The sequence below is a fragment of the Paroedura picta genome, chromosome 5 (genome assembly GCF_049243985.1).
Source record: "Paroedura picta isolate Pp20150507F chromosome 5, Ppicta_v3.0, whole genome shotgun sequence".
In the NCBI taxonomy this organism is placed as follows: Eukaryota; Metazoa; Chordata; class Lepidosauria; order Squamata; family Gekkonidae; genus Paroedura; species Paroedura picta.
In genome coordinates this window covers 98,513,622-98,533,857 of record NC_135373.1, presented here as the reverse complement: position 1 = coordinate 98,533,857, position 20,236 = coordinate 98,513,622, and the positions used below count along the sequence as shown (strand labels likewise).

Sequence of the window (20,236 nt, the reverse complement as noted above, 5' to 3'; positions counted from 1 at the left end):
AAAAGTGATACAGAATCATGGCAAAGAGACATCTGTATCAGGTCCTCACTCTTGTTGAGTCTGTGGGCGCTTTTTAAATTTTGAGAATGCAGAGTGGGAGACCCCAGAAAATCGTTGCTATGGGGGGGAAATCACAAAATGGCTGTTCATGGAGTTCTGGGGCCCATAACAAAATACCAGGAAGCATGTTCCTCTGATGAAGGCTGGTGTTTCTGAGTGGGTGTTCTCTGCAGATACATTCTCTCCAGGGTTCTTCTGAAGCATCTGCTCCATTGATCTGGAAAGCTAGGACAAGAAGAGGTGCCTTTCCTCAGGAGTAAAAAACCTTTTAAAAATTTCTTTAGACTCATGGGACCGGTTTGATGATTCCTTATCCTGCATCAGGACTGTGTCAGGAAGGTTACCTGTGAAATTGTCCTCACCATGCAGATTTAGGAGCATAGTAAACATCAGGAAATATAGTTCCGAGAGAGGCTATTCCCAGATAGGGTTTTGTTTGCTGTGTCTTCCAAACTGAAGTGTTTTTTTTGCTTGTTTTTCCCCATCCTCGATATACAGCTTCTTAAAACTGTGTTACTTCTTTATTTTGACACATCAAGCCCAAGCATGTTAGCTTGCCACCTTGAAGGAATGGTGGACACTTCCTTGCCTTGCAAAGGTCCTACCTATACAGGCGCTGTTTTTCCTGACATCAGCCCTCAAAATCCTCTGTTGGCATTGGGTTGCCAACCTCCAGGTTGGGTTTGGAGTTTTCCTGGAATTTCAATTGATCTCCAGACTACAGAGAACAATTCCCCCAGAGTCAATTACTGTTTAGGTGGGTAGAATTTGTTAGCAGAGTAAATAAGGCAATAAGGTTGCACACCCTGATTTAAGAATAGGTAAAGAATTACTGAGAGGAGAGGAGAGACAGAGATAGGAGCTGACTATATGCCTAACAGAGAGAGAGAGAGAGAGAGAGAGAGAGAGAGAGAGAGAGAGAGAGAGAGAGAGAGAATGTAGGGAAATGGAATTTCATAAAAGCTGACAAAAGTGTGCCAAAAACTCTGTTTGACTGTCACCAATGTGTGCATACCTTGTTCACTGTGGCAATGAAAGCAATACAGAGAATCTTTGTTGAGTAGGAGCAGCAAAAGAAAAAGCCGTACTTTGATGATCTTTTCACAAGTCTAGCCTGCTGAATGGTGTGTGTTTCCTACTTTTATTTAGTGATGGATTTTTTTTCACTTCTCTTCCTCATAGTTATGCAAAGTAACCACTACAAGAGGCAGCTTACCCATTTTAATTCTCCTGGGAAAGTTGGCAGATGTTATTCCAATTTTTGCTGATGAATTGGTAATTGAACATAGTAAGTATTTCAAGTAAACTTAACTATACAGTGAAAGTACTAAAACATCTGTGAAGATGAAAGGGAGCTTGTTTTTTCTGCCATCCTTGAAGGTTCTTATAATTGTTTTGGGGCCAATTCACATGTTACAAAGTCCATATGTTAGATATGTAGCTTGTCAACAGACTTGTGTCTAGAGTTCCATGCTGGTAGTTAAATTCCTATGTAGACCGGGACTTTATTTGGATCAGAAAGATGACATACAAGGAGAGGGTGCTTTACCCCTCACTCACTGTTTTTCCAAACTCAAATGGAAGCCATTGTTTGCCTTACTGGGAAAACTTATATGTATTGTACCTACAAGTAGGTTTCCCAGTGGGATAACTGGTGGCATTCCAGGGCCATTACCAGTCAGGAAAATGATGGTCGTAGGAAAGGCAGAAGCAGTCTCTCACCATTCACTTTGGTTCCAGTCTGAATCAGGCCCCTGTATGCCTGAGAATTAAATTCCTAGTGCTGACATCCAAGTATATGTCTGATCCAAAGTTCCTGTGGCAGCCATATGTACACTGGGTGGACTCTGTAACGTGAATCAATTTTCATTTTCGTTGTTTTTCATCTGATTCATCTCAGCATCCACTACCAAACCAACTGTTCTTTTTTATCACTCTTGTAAATCTGAGTGGAAATTAAGTGGTTAGGTTCTAAACAGAAGTTGCTTACAACATTATCTGGTTTAATAGCAAGTCCTAGGTGGTCTAATTCAGGAGTAGTCAACCTGTGGTCCTCCAGATGTCAATGGACTACAATTCCCATGAGCCCCTGCCAGGTTGACTACCCCTGGTTTAATTAACTCAGAAGACTCTTGGGTGATTAGTTTAATGAATTGAGAAGATTCTTTAGATTTAGGTATATGAGGGAGAAAGCTTATGTTGAAGTCAATATTAAAAAAATATTTTGTACAGAATGTGAGGATATTCCATCTGTGTTAAACTGGGTCCAGAGATGAGAGTTCAGGATATAAACAAATGTCCAAAAATGAACAGAGAGGCAGATATTGTATCAGAGACAATATGGATTTTTAAAATACCATTACATATTGTGTGTGTACTAAAATCAGAGTCCAGTAGCACCTTTAAGACCAACAAAGATTTATTGTTGGCCTTAAAGGTGCTACTAGACTCTGATTTTCTTGTGCTACTTCAGACCAACACGGCTACTCATTTGAATCTATCCATATTGTGTGTGTGTTATGCAAGGGGAAGAGGGATAGCAGATGGATTTGCTACAAACTATGTAGGAAGAGACACACATAAATGGAATAAGAAATGAAAATCCTGGAAAGTTAAGTCAGGCGTGGAGTATGAGGTAAGAAAGTAAACTGAGAATAGGTAGGAGTATTGAGTTTCAAATGGGTTTGTACATGTGGAGAGGAAGGATCTAGGAATTAAGAGTAAGTATGAGGTAGTTAATGCCTGTGAAGGAGAAACATCCTTTGGAGTGCATGAAGTGCCTTATAAACTGTCCCTGCTAAACTCAGCCAAGGCCACAGAACTAAGGCTCAAAACTAAAAATGAACAATGCATCATCCCTCTTCACTGGAGATTTTAAATAGGAGGGCAAGGGTATAGAGACTTGAACTGTCTATTAAAAGCTGCTGAAGACATTTACTCAGTACTTTCATAAAAGCCCACCTATTTTAGCAAACAAGCATCCTGACAGATATAATCAAAATGTGTGACAGATAGACAACAAAGACATATATTTAAATTCATATAGTAAAATATACATTGTTTTGGAAAGCAAATCTAAGTTTACATGGCATTTTTAAAAAGTAGAAAGTAAAAAATGAATAACATGACAAAAGGAACAGTGCAAACCTTTCTGTACAATTTAGTGTCACATGTGTCACTAAGCAGGGATTAAGTTTGATTTGTAGATATCTCTTTGTTCCTGGATCATGCCTAAACCATTCAGCGTCTTCGGCTTGGAGGACTAGAATTTCAGTGATGTTGACTGCTTTCCTAGAGCATATGTAGCTCATCCATTGCGACTAACAGTTCTAATGTAATCCTAAACCATCAGATTATTGTACTTTCAGTATCACCACAGTAAAATGTATATGTTTAGGTGTATTGAAATCTTTGGATTGGCTGATAAGAGTGTCCTTTTTTAGACAATGAGCCTTCGGGGAGGGCGGTATATAAATATAAGTATAAATAAATAAATAAATAAATAAATAAAGGCAGTCAAACAAAACATCCATAAATGAGAATACCATCCCATTGATATATTAAGGTCATGGGCAATATGAAGGAACCAAAAGATACACTTTTGACAAATGAACGAGGATTATGTGACCTAGGTTTAATGTGATGATATGAAATAAATTCACCGCCCTTAAAATATCAAGTAAAAAGTAATACAAAATGCAGCAACATTTAGCATAGCAAGAGTACATTATTTCCAACCCCAGGGAACAATGGATGATTTGTCATCTGATTAGGTGATGACTTGCACATAGAGAACAGTTTCCATCTTTGCTATTTTGGAATGGTGGGTAGCAGACTATAGGCTTGTGAAGGACAATCAACCGGTCAGCAAGGGTGCCATGTCAGTGGGAATGAGACAGATAAGATTTGAACACACTTGAAAAAGTAAAACAAAAAAGGTGTGTGTTTATGTGTGTTTATGGAAAACTCTGAAAACAAAAACTATGTAATCCTTTTAGACCAACCAAATTAACAGAGAACACTGTGGGGCTTTCCGCACTCCTCCAAAATTGCACAATGGTTACTAATTGAAAACGCTACAGTTTTGCCGTTATGCACAACGTCGTTGACAATCTGCAACACTCCTGAAACCGATCTGCAAAAAGCGCTTCGTTGTAGCGCTTTCAGGGAAATCCCAAAAAGTGGATTCCCCCTCCGGAAAGCGCTACACTCCTGCAACCAATCTGCAACACTAGCGGGAAAGTTCTGTGCGTTACCATTGTTGTGGTTTCTACAAAGTCCCTCCCCCTGGCTCTCTCCTCTGATCTTCCGGCGAAGCGATCGCCATTTTTTTTTCTCCGAGCGAGCGGAGATCAACGCACCGGCGAGCCTCCGTTTAGCCAGTGAGGCTTCCCCGTCTGCAGTCCCTCTGTTTACAGTCACTAAACACAAGCAACACAGAAGCCCGTTTGCTGATTTATTTTCCCTTTATTTTTCACACTGTTTTCAGCTGAAAATCGCGCCCGTGAGGGGGGGGATTTTTTTTTCACTCAGGGGGAGCGTGGCAACGATGAAACGGCAGCTCAAACACCACCTGCTAGCTGGATGGGTCTCTCCGTTGCAACGAATCAACGCATATTCGTTGCAACGTATGTGTTTTTTAAAAAAAAACAAAAACCTTTCTTAAAGGGAAAGGGGCTGTTTGGGACCATGCTAACGACCGCCCATTGGCTGCTTGACGGCCAGGGGCGGGACGAGCTTGGCAATAGCGCTTCCTGGCTAGCGATTTTTGCCGAGACCGGAAGCCTGTGGGAAACGATAGAAATGCAACTGGATTCCACTACAAAGGCAGGTATGCATAACGACGAATTCCACTATTTTAAATGACGATTTTTCGTTCAGCAAACAATTTGCTACATGGATCCCGGTGCAGAAAGCCCCTGTGTTATAAGTCTCCTCCAAAGCTCTTCATCAGACTGGATGTTTTGTTTTAAAAGATAGGTGAGGTAAAATGATCTTTCGGGCCATGATCATAAGGCCTTTTCATTAGAATCCTGTGTAGAATACTTTGCTAACTTCAGTGGGAACAGGGTGTGTTGTATGCTTGGTATGCTGTGAACAAGAAACAAGAAACTGAAGTCTCTCCATTGAAAACATAATAGCCAATAGCTGATCAAATGAAAAAGAATGTATAAATCAGTGTAAATTATAAATTTATAAAATATATATTTATAAAGCAGTGTAGACAATAGGACCCACAGTAATGGGTTTAAATTACTTGTAGAATGGTACTGGCTAGATTCCAGGAATTTTTTTTTCACAGAGTAGTTCAGTCGAATCAGCTGCCTAAGGAGGAAGTGAGCTCCCTCTCACTTGTGGTCTTTAAGCAGCAGCTGGACAGATACTTCTTATGGATGCTTTAGGCTGATCCTGCATTTAACAAGGGGTTGGAATAGATGCCTGTATGTCACCTTCCAATTCAATCAGTCAGTCAGTTAGTCAGTAACCTTTTATTGGCATAAAATATGTATAAGACATATAAAAATAGGGTTTAAAATTTCAACAAAATAATAAAATAGGCCATGGGGTTACATAACCAAACAGATCTTAAAATGATTAAATAAACTATAAAAGATAAAATACAAAGTAGGCAGCATATTATAAAAGCATCTTAGTTAAAACTCTGGCAACTAAAATGGTTACCTCTGGGTCTTTGTCAGAGAGCAGAGATTGCAAGGTCATAGATTTACTTACAGAAGGCTTGTTTCCCAGCAAAGCAACAAAGCTGTCATCCCGACACTGCTCATATAAGGGGCAATCTAACAAAATGTGTGAGACAGAGCCAATTCTATGATCCTGTGCTGTGATTATTTTCATATCTGTTAATCATTACAATATATGTGTGTGTGTGTGTAAAGAGATGAAAAAAGGTGATTTGTCATTGCCTATCTCTGTAGTGACCCTGGACTCCCTGATGGTCTCCCATCTGAATACTAGCAGGGATCAACTCTACATAGCATCTGAAATCTGAGAAGACTGGACTAACACAAAATGAAACTGCATTCCTATTTCTGTATATCTTAATATTTACTGTATCTCTTAATAGTCCTTCAGGATTGTGACTGAGCCTAGACTGAATAATGTTAAACTTGTGGTTTGTGTTTTTATGTCATTTTAGATCTTTACCTTTGTTTTATCTGATTTTTAAAATTTCAGTGTGATCATAAGGCTCTTTAGGTGGGCTACTTGTGTACAAAAGTAGGATAACAAAATGTTAATAAGTAATAAAATGTAACATCAGAGCAGTTCTTTAATACCTATACATGTGTATTTATTGAATAACAAGAAGTTATTATAGAGCCAGTAAGTGTCTAGGGATATAGAAGATTCTAAGTTATATACATCATCTGAACTATGGGATGGGTGCTGGAGATTTTCCCTTTTGCCCTTCTTGAATGGTGCCTTTGGAGGCTTGACTTCATTAGGTTCTTAGACGGTTATTAGTGTTCTGTTTTAACACTTGCCTTTTCTATTCCCCGTGCAGGTAGCATGTTAGAGCATCTGGCTACATGTTTGATGTATCCCAATGAGAAAATAAAGGCTGCTGTATGTTACCTTTATGGCAAGTTGTGCTCTGCCCCTAATGCTGTAGAGAGACTGTATGTACATTTCACAGAGAGGCTGTGTGATCTCTTTCTGACTACTTTGAAGAATGCACAGACCAGGGAACTGCAACTTAACTGCATGGGTAATATGCCCAGTCAGAATAATACAAAGGGAAGGGCTTTGGGTATTTTTACAAGCATTATGTAAAGAAATCTATTATTTTGGAATCTGCCTTTACTGAGTTTTTGTAAATTTAGTATAAAAACTGAAAAAGCACCATCTTAAAAAAATGTGTATTATAAATTGCATTCAAATGTAGCTCTAAACTATATATATCTTGGTTTGATTTCACTGTGGTATGATACCTGAATGTAAGCTGCCTATGAACTGTGGTTTGTTGATCCTAATCTTGGATTCTCCAAGCAAGCTTAATACATGGCTTATTAATTTTAGTTTGCTGGGATGTATGATTGTGGCCATTCCAGTATGTATGGTAGTGCAACTGCTTGTGCTTTCATCCAGATGAATGGGGTAAGAGCAAATCTTGCTGCTTTAGCTGCTTAATAAGTACTGCTTGTTAAGTATACTCCTTTAAGGAGAGTCAAACAGGGAGAAGCCAAGTGCTCCTTTGCTGCTAATGTTCTGTTGATGGTTTCAGAATGGCATATGTTTGGATGGGATGCTGTCTTTTCCCAGGACGGTACTTAGTGCCTCAGTGCCCTGGGAAGACCCAGCTGCCGCTCCACCTTAAATGTTGGAATGAACTGGAACTGCATCTGTTATATCACTTTTTAATTTTTAGATGGGTGCCATAGTTTAGCCTGCCTTATAGCCCAATGTCTGTTTGGAAGGATGTCCCACTAAGTTCAATGAGACTTACTTCCAGTTAAATGTGCATAGAATTTTGTAGAGCTGCATCCCTAGCCTAAAAGTGTCACCATTTGGAAATTTGAGAAAACGCTATAGTAGTTACTCACCAGTTCCAGGTAATTTTAGCAGTCTTTTGAAGACCAAGAGAAATATATGTCTTTAAGTCTTTTTGTTGCTCTTCCTGAATATCCGAAACAGTCTGTTTTTATTAATATTATATTATCCAAATAGTAACAATCAGGCTGGTAGATAACTACCAAAGAATCATATAGACATTTTAGAATGCAATGATATGGTACTTAAACGTTTTATAATCTGTGTCTGTTACAGTTCCTCATTTTCTTTCTCTTTGTTGCAGGTTTGTTAAATCAGCTGTTGAAATATGACCACTTTGTTTCAGTTACTATGGGTAATTCAGGGAAAGGAACAGATTCTGCAAGCCCAGAGTTGTTTGAGAGAGAGAGTCTATTACCTTTAATGCTCAAGAAGGTAATTGCTACAAACAATTACTTGGTTTCCTAACATGTACTTGATAATATTCAGTTGTCGTACTAGTTTATATTTTGAGTTATCATGCTGAATACTGAACTTCTAAATTCTTAAATGAAATTAATAAATACCTTGTGCCCCAGAAGAAATTAAAAGCCTTTTAAAGACTGGGAATGCTTTTTACTAGTTACAGATAGTATCATATGCTTTCTCTGATCACTGAGTATGAAGATGTGATTTGATTTTTAAATACATTGCTTCATTTATTAATTTAAAGTTATTTTCCCTGTACAGTGTTGAAATAATAATAAACATTAAAAAGTAACAAGCAACTAAGTACAGATAGCATACACTCAGATTTTCTTAACTCAGATGAGAGGTTGTTGATATCCTAATAATAATATGCAGTATCATAAAAACTGGCCTCTTTATCAGAGGATTGGAAAATAGCAAACATAACACTGTTTTTAAAGGGGGGATTAGAAATTTATATCACCTGATGTCTGATCCAGATGAATTGGTGGAAGCCATTATTAGAGACAGAATTCTTAAACATACAGAGGAACAAGCCTTACTGAGGAAGAATCAGCATAACTTTGGCAAAGGGCAATGGATAAAGGTGAGTTGGCAGGCACTTAATTACTTAAAACATTTCTAGGTTCCCTTTTGGACCAAATTAGGGGCCCCAAAGTGGCAAGTGTGTCAGTAATACATTAAAACTGGTGTTTAAAACACAAACACACATAAAATATTTAAAACAATTAAACAAAACACATAAACACAGTGAGAACTAACCAAACAAAAACATCTTCACTGACTGGCAATAGGCCATGATAGAGTGAGACAGACCAGTCTTGATCCTATATTCTTTGACTCCTAACACTGGCCAGGTAGGATGGTGGATTTTCTCATGGATTAATAACTGGTTAAGCAAGATGAAACAGAGAACAGGAGTACATTGAAAGTTCTCACAATACAGGGGGGAGAGCACTGCGGTCTTCTAGGGATCTGTATTAGTACTATATGATCTGGAATTGTAGATGAAAGTAAGATGGTAAAATTTGCAAATGTCACTGAGGTGGAATCTGCAGCAGGCTTCAGAAGTGCACTTTGGCAGCAATCAGTTTGGGAATGGGCAGAAATAGAAGAAGAAGAAGAAGAGGTAATGGTAGTGGTAGTAGTTCTTATATGCCGCTTGCGCTGATATCACTGCTCAGTCAGAACAGCTTTATCAGCATCGTGGCGAGCCCAAGGTCACCCAGCTGGATGCATGTGGGGGAGTGCGGAATCGAACCTGGCTCGTCAGATTAGAAGTCCATGCTCCAAACCACTACACCAAACTGGCTGTATCCACATGCCCTACTATCAAAACTGTGTTTCACTAAAACAAACAAACAACTGATGGGAAATACCATTGATGTTTAAATAGAGTGGTGGAAATGGAAAAGAGAATTCTCTCTTTGCTCCACAATACCAGGACTTGAGTATTGGTATGGTTCAGCGCATTTCTTGAAACAGTCTTTAAAAGAAGTTCTAAGCTATTTGACAAATATGTTTCTTTTTATTTTAAATTTTAAATTTCATTTGTTCAGCACAAGCCATTTCATACTGAAATTGGGTGCAGTAATTCAGTGCCATAATGGTAATTTAATCTCATTTCTGATATTCTTCACAGCTGTTGTTATCAAGAGATGAACTCTTACAGGTAGCAAGTGCACAATGTATTGCTGCTGTGTTGGTGCATTCCCCAGCAAAATATGCCCCTGCCTTTATCCATGCAGATGTTCCAGGTAACACAAAAATTAGCCAGATGGCTATTTATTTATTTTATTTCTATGCCACCCTCCCCGGAGGCTCAGGGTGGTTTACATGGAACCTATGAACAATACATGAAACAATCCATAACACATGAATAACCATAACAATAATACTAATAACTGATAGTGGTAACAATGTAAACAATGCAACAGTTCAAATAGGTTCAGAGCTCTGATGGAGTTCTGGAAGTGAGGGGAGCAGGGGCCCTTCGGTCGCTGTTGGTTATGCCTGGTCTCAACCAAATGCCTGGCGGATGAGCTCCTTTTTGCAGCCCTTGCGGAACTATTTAAGCTCCATCAGGGCGCTGATCTCCAGGAGCTCATTCCACCAGGTGGGGGCCAGAACAGAGAATGCTCTGGCCCTGGTCGAGGCCAGGCGGGCTTCTTTAGGGCCAGGGACTATTAGCCGGTTGGTGGTGGCGGAGCGTAGAGCTCGTTGAGGGGCATAGGCAGGGACGCGGTCCCTTAGGTACACTGGGCCCTGACTTTTAGTCTGATCTGGAATTCAACTGCAGTTGGTGGAGAATGGGCCGGATGTGGGACCTCCACGGTGTTGTGAGGATCCTGGCCACTGCATTTTGGACCATCTGTAGTTTCCGGGTCAGTGCTAAAGGTAGGCCTGCATAGAGCGAGTTACAGAAGTCCAGTCTAGAGGTGACTGTCACATGGATCACTGTGGCTAGGTGTTCCGGGGCCAGGTAGGGCGCTAGTAGCTTGGCGGTAAAATGCCAGCCGTGCAACCTTTGCAACCTGGGTTTCCATTGTGAGGGAAGCATCCAGAATTACGCCCAGATTCCTGGCGGAGTGAGCCGTAGAGAGCTGCACACTATCCAGGGTAGGCCGGCGCACTTCCTCACATGGTCCCTTTCTACCCAGCCGCAGGACCTCCGTCTTTGAAGGATTGAGCTTCAGATGACTCTGCTTGAGCCATCTCGTCACTGCTTCCAGGCAGCTGGCTAATGCTACTCTGAAGGATGCCTTGGTGACATACTAACAAAGAAGCTACATTTATAATAGCTGTAGCAGTTATTTTGTTGTATGAGTAATACTCTGGGAATGAGCATTGTAGTACCTTTAAAACAATGCCATAATAAACCATTTTTAAATTTGTGTTGCAATAGACAGACATAGCTACTCCTCTAGTATTATTACTTAGAAATTAGGTATACTGTACACTGTGGCATATAGACCGTTTATGCACTGGAAACTGTACTGCCCCAGCTCCCATAGGGGCGGATGAGGTGCACCAAGCCAAATGCTCCCCCATGTGGGTGCAGGAAGAGGTGGGGCATCCTGCCACAACTAAAACTCCAGCCTGCAGCCCGGCATGAAACCTCCAGTGCGTAAACGGACCTAGAGAGTTTATTGAATGGCATCCTAAGCCCTGGGGCCATATACTTAGCTACAATCCTGAGATACTCCTATCTCAGGATTGTAGCTGTCTCATTTTATGCTGCATTCCCCCACTCTGCCCCATGTGCTCAAAATACATTATGTTGGCCAGAAAAAAGCTCTTGCATCCCTGTCTCAACCCACTTTCATTAGCTTCATAGCAGAGCAGCTTGGTAGCAGCACAATGAATACAGCAGGATGATTGAAAAAGCTCTCTGGTAGTGCGGGATGGGAGGGGAATGGCAGCAGGGGAGACTGGGAGGAGGAAAATGTTGCTGGTGTGGATGGTTCCTGCACTAATGTGTATCAAATCTGGTTTTGGAAAGACAGAAGTACAAAGCAGGGGAAATCCTATAAAGTGACTAAATAGAGAACAATATTGTGTGGATGCTAAAATAATCACCACTCCAGTATCAATGTCAAAATGGAGCAAAATCTTCACATGAATGCGATCCTAGTATAATTATGAAGATATTTTACTTAAATCCTATGCAGTTACATTTACTTTAATCAATTGTTTTGGTTATTTAGGGTATATTTTCTTAGTTCCCCCTCCCAAAGGATTTAATTTCAATTCTTCACATCACCATACATGCTTCAGTGTTTCCATCTCTCCTTGTAACCACCTCCCTTCTATTTATATATTACGGTAGAACTTCCATATTAGAAATAGGATTGAGCCACAACTTTCGCATTTAGAAAGTGGCCACTGCCAAGTGATGTGCATTGTTCCATTTGTTTTTGAGTTGGCAGAGCTCTGCAAAATCTTCCATGTCTCCAACATCAGTTTCTGGCTCCCATTGTCTCTTCTTAAACTATGTAGATTATATTATGCAACCAGAGTGGAAAGTTTTTCCTGGAATTTACAAAGCTTTTCTGGGCATCCCTTCAAAGCTTGGTAGTTCCAAGGTATGCTGCAGAGCTTTAAATTAACATTTAACTCCTTTTTGTGTGTTTTTTTCTTCCTCTGAGAGCCATTTTGTTGTATTCAGCTGCTGCAAGGATGAATGTATTGTTATGCTTCCTTACAGAGTTCCTGTTTGAATGTCTGTTCTGTACAAGTGAAATTCTCATCTGGTCAATTTATTGCTGCTTGCTACTTCTGACTGAGGAACATCTTTTCTTTTCCAAGTGCCACACTGTCTATGGTATATTACAACTCCCTGGACTCTAACAGGATTGCTGCTGTGATATCATTTGACTTTCATGTTTGTATGTTGGAGTATTGGGATTATACAAAAAAAAAAATAGTATCCTTGCATTGTAATGACTTGGGCCAAAATCACATATGAAGCCCTGGAAGTTTGTAATGTATTTGTAAATCCTTCTGTTGATTCAGTCTTTTTATACAAGTGCATTTAACACTGTTTCTGTTCTGTACTTGTGCAAAATATGGAAGAGTGGCTGAAGAACACTTTTAGTGAGAATTGTTAATTTGAAGATGTCTTTTAGTGAGACATTAATTTAGTGTAAATATTTTTCCCCCACTGGACACTTGTCTGTTGCTTGACAACTATGCCCTAATAACTATTGTTTAAACCACCGTTTGAAAAGTTAGGACTTCAGTTGGCACTGATTTGTTTCTTTTTTCTCTTTGCTGTCAAGTCATAAGCAGTTTATAGTGATCACTCATGGGGTTTTCAAGAGATATTCAGAGGTGGTTTGCCATTGCCTGTCCCTGTCTAGGGACCCTGGTATTCCTTGGTGGTCCCCCATCCAAATACTAACAGGTCCAAGATCTGAGAAGATCCAGCTAGCCTAGGTCAGGGCGATTGTTTTTTCAAGCAGCATTCAAAGTACTGAATTTGAGCAGTAGGCTAAACATCTCACTTCACCTCTTTTTATTTGTATAAATAACTTTGCCAATGCTTAATGCTGGTGGGCTTTGTTAGGGGGAGGTGTGATGGGACTAGTATCACTGTTGCGTAGCACATAAGTTTCTCAACTTTTCCCAGCTATCTCTTTCCTATGAGTTATTTACCAGTTATCTGAATCTCATACTCTGCATTTTGCCATGTTTGAAAAAAGAAAAGAAAAAAGTAATAAACTTCATTCTAGGTATTGAACCTGTTTTAAAGAGCCTGAAAGAAATTTTGCATCTTAATAATGTGGAATTGCACAAACAGGGACTTTTGCTTCTCACTGAAATCCTAAAACGGTAAGCAGTTTCAACTTACCAGGTTATTTCCATTTCTGTACGTTTTAAAACATATTAGAGAAGAGAATTAGTTTTCACTGGGTGTCTGCTAGAAAGCTTTCAAGTTGAAGAGGTGTCCAGGTAATGCATACAATTTGCTGTGACAGTCTCTGTGTCTTACGTTTTGTCTTAGCAAAGGAGATGCAGACTGAGTTATTGCTATTTGATTTCACAATTGTTGATTAAATGTTGTAGTTGGACTGTTGGTTTGCTCTGATCATACATTGTAGCAAATGCAAATCAGGTGTGAAGCAGAAATACTGATCTTGGCTGTGTTAGCTATCATTTAAGGATGTGCAGGAAATGTTAGTTTCTTTTGTTTCTTCTAGTTTCTTTCTATTTTATGTTTGTCTTGTACTTTTGTAAGACAAAACAGTTTTCTTTCAAGGAAATGGCTGTTTGTCCTTTTCCCCAAAGTCATGAAAGTAGGGTGTGATTTTGGTGGAAACTACCCTGGGGGCAGAGCCTCTTGTGGTGCAGAGTGGTAAGGCAGCAGACATGCAGTCTGAAAGCTCTGCCCATGAGGCTGGGAGTTCGATCCCAGCAGCCGGCTTAAGGTTGACTCAGCCTTCCATCCTTCCGAGGTCGGTAAAATGCGTACCCAGCTTGCTGGGGGGGAAACGGTAATGACTGGGGAAGGGAATGGCAAAACCACTCCATATTGAGTCTGCCATGAAAACGCTAGAGGGTGTCACCCAAGGGTCAGACATTACCCAGTGCTTGCACAGGGGATACCTTTACCTTTACCCTGGGGGCATATTTGGGGGGCATATTTTGGTTTTGGGGGCATATTTTTGCATACACATGCAATATATACTGTATTTCTCAAGTTCTAATCTACTTCAAAGGGCTTGGAGAATAGCCTTAATTGGTGTTGACATGATATTGGCAGGCTCATATACGGGCAAATATTTTATAGTAAAATTCTCATTGATGAATATTCAGAACTTACTTCAGTTTGTTATTATATTACATCTTTAATGTAACTTAAAGCTACCAGTTTATGCTCCGCTTATCAGAGCCCTATTGTTTCACAATCCTACTTGCAAAAGTTTTAATTACTAATACTGGTACAATCTAAAAAACTGTAACAAAAATCTGGGAAACTTTCTATAGGAGACTCTACTTTAAAGGCTATATTTCTTCATTTCAGGCAGCCAGCAGAAATAAAATTATTTACAAATACAGGTGTTTTAAAAGATGCCATTAGTGTCCTTGTAGAAGCTGTAAACTGCCCTGTTTTGGAAGTAGCCACTGAAGCTGTGAAGGCTGTAGCTGCATTTCTGAGGTAGGTGGGAAAAATATGTTGGTGCGTCCTTCTTGCCCTCACAGCATTGCTGGTGTTTCTCTAACACCCTACAGGATGGATTCAAATAGGTAGCCATGTTGGTCTGAAGTAGCACAATAGAATCAGAGTTCAGTAGCATCTTTAAGACCAACAAAGATTCAGGGCGTGAGCCTTCGAGTGCAAGCACTCTTCGTCTATATATTGCTATATATTCTCACGGTCATGTAAGGAGTTTTGACGAAGAGTGCTTGCACTCGAAAGCTCACACCCTGAATAAATCTTTGTTGGTCTTAAAGGTGCTACTGGACTCGGATTCTATTACCCTACAGGATGAACATTTTGGATGAACAGCACATGGCCATTCCATCACATGTTGATTTGTGGCTTGATGGTATGTTTGGGCCAAAGGAGACGTGATATCTTCAGTTCTATGTAGTAGAATGATGTGTGTATGTGACTGGGTGAAAAGCATTTGGAGAAAGATGGTTGTGTGGTGAGGCAAGGTGCAGATGTAAGAAGAGGACAGCCCTAATACATGTGCCCCCTTTACTGTTGGATCCTCACCTAACGTTTCCTGTCATTGGGATAGTTCTGTATCTGCCACCGTCCTGTCTAGAATGGCCTTCACAGTTGTGTTTTTCTGGCATCTGCTAAGAAGTATAATTCCAGACTTTTTCTTGCTCCTCTCACCACAGAAAGGATCATGTGAGCTTTCCTCCAGAGCCATATGGAGACCTGCAAAAGCTGATTGAAAGTGTACTGAAGCAATGTAGTGACCTCCAAATGCTCCCACCTAATAGGGGACTCATGGTTAGTCTGTCCTTTGATTGTGATTGGAAGATTATGGTGAGCCATGCCTGCAAAATTCTTTTTTTTTTTCATGTGTCTTGACGTTTATTCCTTTTCTGTGAAGGTCCCTGTTTTGGCAACCTGTTGCTCTTTTGCAGCTGTTTGAGATCTCTGTTGGGTCTCTCTCTCTGTTCTTCTGTGCGTCTGCCACTCCCTGCATTGTTAAGATGTGGTTAGTAGTAGATTCCTCTCAATGCCTTATTGTTTCAGGTGGGTCGCCGTGTTAGTGCCCTGACCTGGATTGCCTAGGCAAGCCCAATCTTGTCAGATCTTGGAAGCTAAGCAGGGTTGACCCCAGCTAATATTTGGAGGAGTGACCTCCAAGGAACACAAGGGTCATGTTGTGGAAGCAGTGAATGGCAAACCACCTCTTGCCTGGCTGCCAGACAATCCTTGGATCTCCAGGCTACATCACAAGTGCCATATATAAGAAATAAAAAGAAATGCCTATTAATCTGAAGCAGCAGAACAAAGTTTGAGTCCAGTGGCACTTTTAAGACCAACAAAGTTTTCTTCAAGGTATAGCTTTTTGTGACGAAAGCTTATATCTTGCATAAAAGTTTGTTTTAATGGTTCTACTGGACTCAAACTTTGTTCATTTCTGTATTGTGTCCTTATAGGGATATAGTTATTTGCAAAATCCATTGAGGGTATGTTTATAAAGTGGATATCATTGCTTCCAATTTACTTGAAATATTGTTCAGGGTCACCCAGGAATAGTCAGGATGTAATTAAAGGGAAAAGTAATTTTAGAAAATCTCTGAAGGCAAGAAATGAAAATCTCTAATATTAGCCATAGTATAAGAATAGTCAGCTCCCTTCCCCATCAACACAATACATTTTTAGAGAACAAGACACAATTAACAGACCAAGCTTTTTAAACCAGGGTTTCATGAAACCCTGGGGTTTCTTGATGGCCCTGGATGGGTTTCCTGAATAGTGGGACTTAATTAATTTTATATATTTTAAAAATTTGTTAAACCTTTATCAGGTGATGGCCATGTTGACCCACCCACTCCCTCCCTAAATGGCCAATGAGGGGCCTGGATGGGGTGGGAAGAGAAGGGGTCCTGGGAGGACATGTACACAGATATGCTTCCCAACTATATTATGCAATCCCACCACTTCTGGTGTTTCTTGAAGCCTGAATAATGTTTCAGGAGTATCTCAACAGTAAAAAATTTGAGAAAGGCTGACAAAGACTCTCTTTTCAGCTTTACAGTCCATCTTGAGATTGATGTCTTAGAATTATTCCATGCTGATCACTAGGACTTATTTCCCAGATCTGCAGCCTTAATGCAGCATCACATGAATGCCCAAAAAGGAGCATACCTCTACAATGTTACAGTTTCATAAACTAATTTTATGTAGAAATTTCAGTGACATATTAGCATTTCAGACATTTATACTGTTCTGCCTTACTACCGTTAAAATGTTATCTCTGTAAGGAAATTACAGTTGATAATGACATTCCTACGGGAAGAAGTTAATGTTTGAAAGCACTCAGCTCTGTTCTGTGCTCCTGTTTTATAGGACGGTGCAGTAACTACTTGTGTTACATTTATATATAATAAGATGTAATCCAAAGATTTGGGAGTTTCAAAAACTTACATTATTACATAGATTTTTGCTTACCAGATAGGAGGGTTTTTGATTCCATTCTCTCAGTGTCAAGATTGTAAACAGGTCTGGCACTGTTGGAAGAGTATTAGTTGTATCAGCTAGGGAGATATGGTTGGGCCAGTTAATGTTTGTTGCTTCAGATGACTGCATGCTTTTAAAAGCTATGTCTTGTGAATGGAATATTTATGGTTAAGGTCCTGATTGCATGGAATAGTATTCTTAACTGAGTCATTTTCTATCTTACCATCAAGGGTCATGCAGGGGCCGGACATCAAAGCAGAGCAGTTTCGCGTCATGGACAGTTCATTCAAAGTGCCTTAGAAAGCTTCAGAAATGCATGTAGGTGAGATCTTTTTTTTCAGCTTTGCTGATCATTGAAAGATTGATACAGTTCAACTGTACCACAAAGTGCATTCATGCCCTATGTAAGTAAAATGTGATGTAATATTGCCTCTCTCTGCGTTTTTCCACAGATTAGCTATGGAATGTCAAAATGATCCTCTGGCTCAGGAGAACCCTTTCATTGCTCCCGACTCAGAGAAGAAGGATACACTGAAAAGCTTTTCTGAGTTTTTATTGAGAATTTCTGACTCCCTTTGTATCCCCATAGTCATGGTAGGGTTCCTTCTCTTCAAATCTTAGCATGAAGGTGGTTGCACTTGATTATGAAAGTAAGGAGAATGTGCATGAGGTTGGCTCCTACCAGGTCCTCTCCTGGTGGAAAAAAGGAGACATTGTCTATGACTAGACAAATTTACTATCCTGGTGATTAAAACCAACATGGGACTAGGAGCTATAGTATGGAGAGGTGAAGCTGATTATAAAAACTAGCTGTATCCCAGCATAATTTGTGGGTCATAGTTATATCCAAATTTAATTCATTCTTCTTGTTACTGCCCAGAACCACACATTAGTTGATATTTGGGGAACAATGAGAAACATCCAAGATTATATTTAAAACAATGTTAGAAAATATCAGGCATCTGGATTTTTCTTCCTTTTTGCTATGGAACAAGCACATTCATATAAATTGTGCCTTTTGCCTTCGGGTTATAAGCACACCAAACAAGTCCATTAAAAGATTCTTCATACCTCCTCTGAGTTGCATATTTCTTTCTATAATTGGAAAGCCTCTGTTTCTTCTTCTTGCAGAGCTATTCTGAAAGGATAGTCCGCCCAGCTCTCATGGAAGTCTTCATTTCAACCCTTAACATGCTATTCAATGTTGTGCCAGACATGGGTAAAAGATTCTCCATTAAACTGGGTAAGGAGGATTGGAACATGTTTTTTATACTTCTTTAGTAGGCAGCAGAATCTGCTGAGACTGCATGTTAATGGGCAGGAAGCACAGGATGAATCCTAATTGAACATCCTTTAGAGTATATCAGGCTTTCTCAACCAGGGTTTCGTGAAACCCTGGGATTTCTTGATGCTTCTGGAAGGGTTACCTGAATTGGTGGGAGTTAATTTGGTATAGTGCTTAGGAGTACGGACTTCTAATCTGGCATGCTGGGTTTAATTCTGCACTCCCCCACATGCAGCCAGCTGGGTGACTTTGGGCTCGCCACGGCACTGATAAAACTGTTCTGAGAATGGCTGGAGAATATAGATAAGTTTTCAGATGTCATATCATCCATGGGTTCTTTGCCTAGTAAAGTTTGGACACTAGGAAGTGTGTGGCAGGAAAAGTTGCTTCTGTCTTTGAGCCAGTCATATTGTTCAAAGCCTAGAAATGTTATATACAGTAGACCTTGAAAATTGTTAAATGTGTTTCTGTCTGTGAGTCTCTGCCTATTCAGCTAGTCTCAAGATATTATTAAATGTCTTAATCACAACATTTTGCATGAGCAGTTTTCCTTCTGTCTAGCATCTTCTTGTTTCATACGATTGAATCTGGAGCTGAAGGCCAAATTCTGCATTGGGCAAAGGTATTAAATAATACTTAAATTATTCTCACCCTCATCAAATATTTATGATCTTAATAGAACACTATTGAAAACTCTAGGGAGCCAAATAAAATAGGAGTATGTATAATTCTCACCTTTAGCTTGGCAACCTCAGCTAATGACATACTATATTACTGGATTAATTAAGATGCCATGACCATGCTGGCAAGTTCTCATTTTTGCATTTTTCTTCTTCTTTAAGTAACCCTGCTTTGAATCAAGCTTGTTCCAGCTTTCTCCATAGTATGTGTCTGAATCTTCACTCATCCTGTAAGAAAATGGCAGTATTTTCTCAAGAAGGCAAGTTTGATAAGGTGATATTTTGTGGGATTTCCAAGAATTTATAGTGTGTAGCTTGGATTGGGAATAGAAGGTGGATGGAAGTATGGGGAAAATGTGCAGAATCAGTATGCTGTGATAACAGCATGTATTAAATGACATTTTTAAAATGAAGGCTCTTATGCCTTCCTTCTGGGAGGGTGCATTCTTCAGATTTCTCTTTTTATGGAGTAAGAGAATATTTTATTATTTATTTTTGTAGGCTGCTGCTCCTGAACCTGCCGTCTCGCGGGGGCTAACAGCAATAATAAAACATACAATAAAAAACATACAAAAGTACAAACCACACAACCCCCCCCAGGCCCCTAACCCCCTCTACCCAACCCCACCTGCAACCTGCCAGATGTGCCAAATCCTCGACGATGATGGTATAGATAAGAGACCCCAGAGGAAGGGCAAGATCTTCCATTTGACTGATCTCAACCAAAAGCCTGGCAGAAGAGCTCATCTTGCAAGCACTGCAGAACTGAGTCAGCCCCGACAGGGCCCTGATCTCTTGTGGGAGCTCATTCCACTAAGCAGAGGCCTGGGGTTGAGGCCAGGTGAACTTCCCATGGGCCAGGGATCACCGGTCTATTTGTACCCACAGAGCAAAAAGCCCTGAGGGGGCCGTAGGGAGAGAGATGATCTCTCAAGTACACTGGGCCCTGGCTGCATATGGACTTGAAGGTTAATACCAGTGCCTTGAACTTGATCCAGTATTCAACTAGCAACCAGTGCGGCTGAATTAGCACCGACTGGATATAGGCCCTCTAAGATGTTCTTGTGAGGACCCCAGCAG

General features: G+C 40.1%; 1 protein-coding gene across 3 annotated transcripts in view; it reads left to right on the top strand.

Moving 5' to 3' along the window:
* Positions 1–20,236, top strand: part of MEI1 (meiotic double-stranded break formation protein 1) — a 42,089-nt gene that overhangs the window by 6,413 nt on the left and 15,440 nt on the right. For 2 of the 3 annotated variants that reach the window (XR_013231319.1, XM_077339359.1), the window contains exons 5-17: positions 1,243–1,348; positions 6,584–6,787; positions 7,874–8,004; positions 9,680–9,794; positions 12,245–12,361; positions 13,272–13,371; positions 14,564–14,698; positions 15,394–15,544; positions 17,422–17,513; positions 17,644–17,785; positions 18,323–18,434; positions 19,038–19,098; positions 19,319–19,416. Coding sequence is in view for 2 of the 3 variants with exons in the window: in XM_077339359.1 (XP_077195474.1) it covers positions 1,243–1,348; positions 6,584–6,787; positions 7,874–8,004; positions 9,680–9,794; positions 12,245–12,361; positions 13,272–13,371; positions 14,564–14,698; positions 15,394–15,544; positions 17,422–17,513; positions 17,644–17,785; positions 18,323–18,434; positions 19,038–19,098; positions 19,319–19,416 (1,564 nt within the window). In the remaining variant the exon portion in view is untranslated. The remainder of the gene's footprint in view (positions 1–1,242; positions 1,349–6,583; positions 6,788–7,873; positions 8,005–9,679; positions 9,795–12,244; positions 12,362–13,271; positions 13,372–14,563; positions 14,699–15,393; positions 15,545–17,421; positions 17,514–17,643; positions 17,786–18,322; positions 18,435–19,037; positions 19,099–19,318; positions 19,417–20,236) is intronic. The other variant, XM_077339357.1, reaches the window with a different exon arrangement.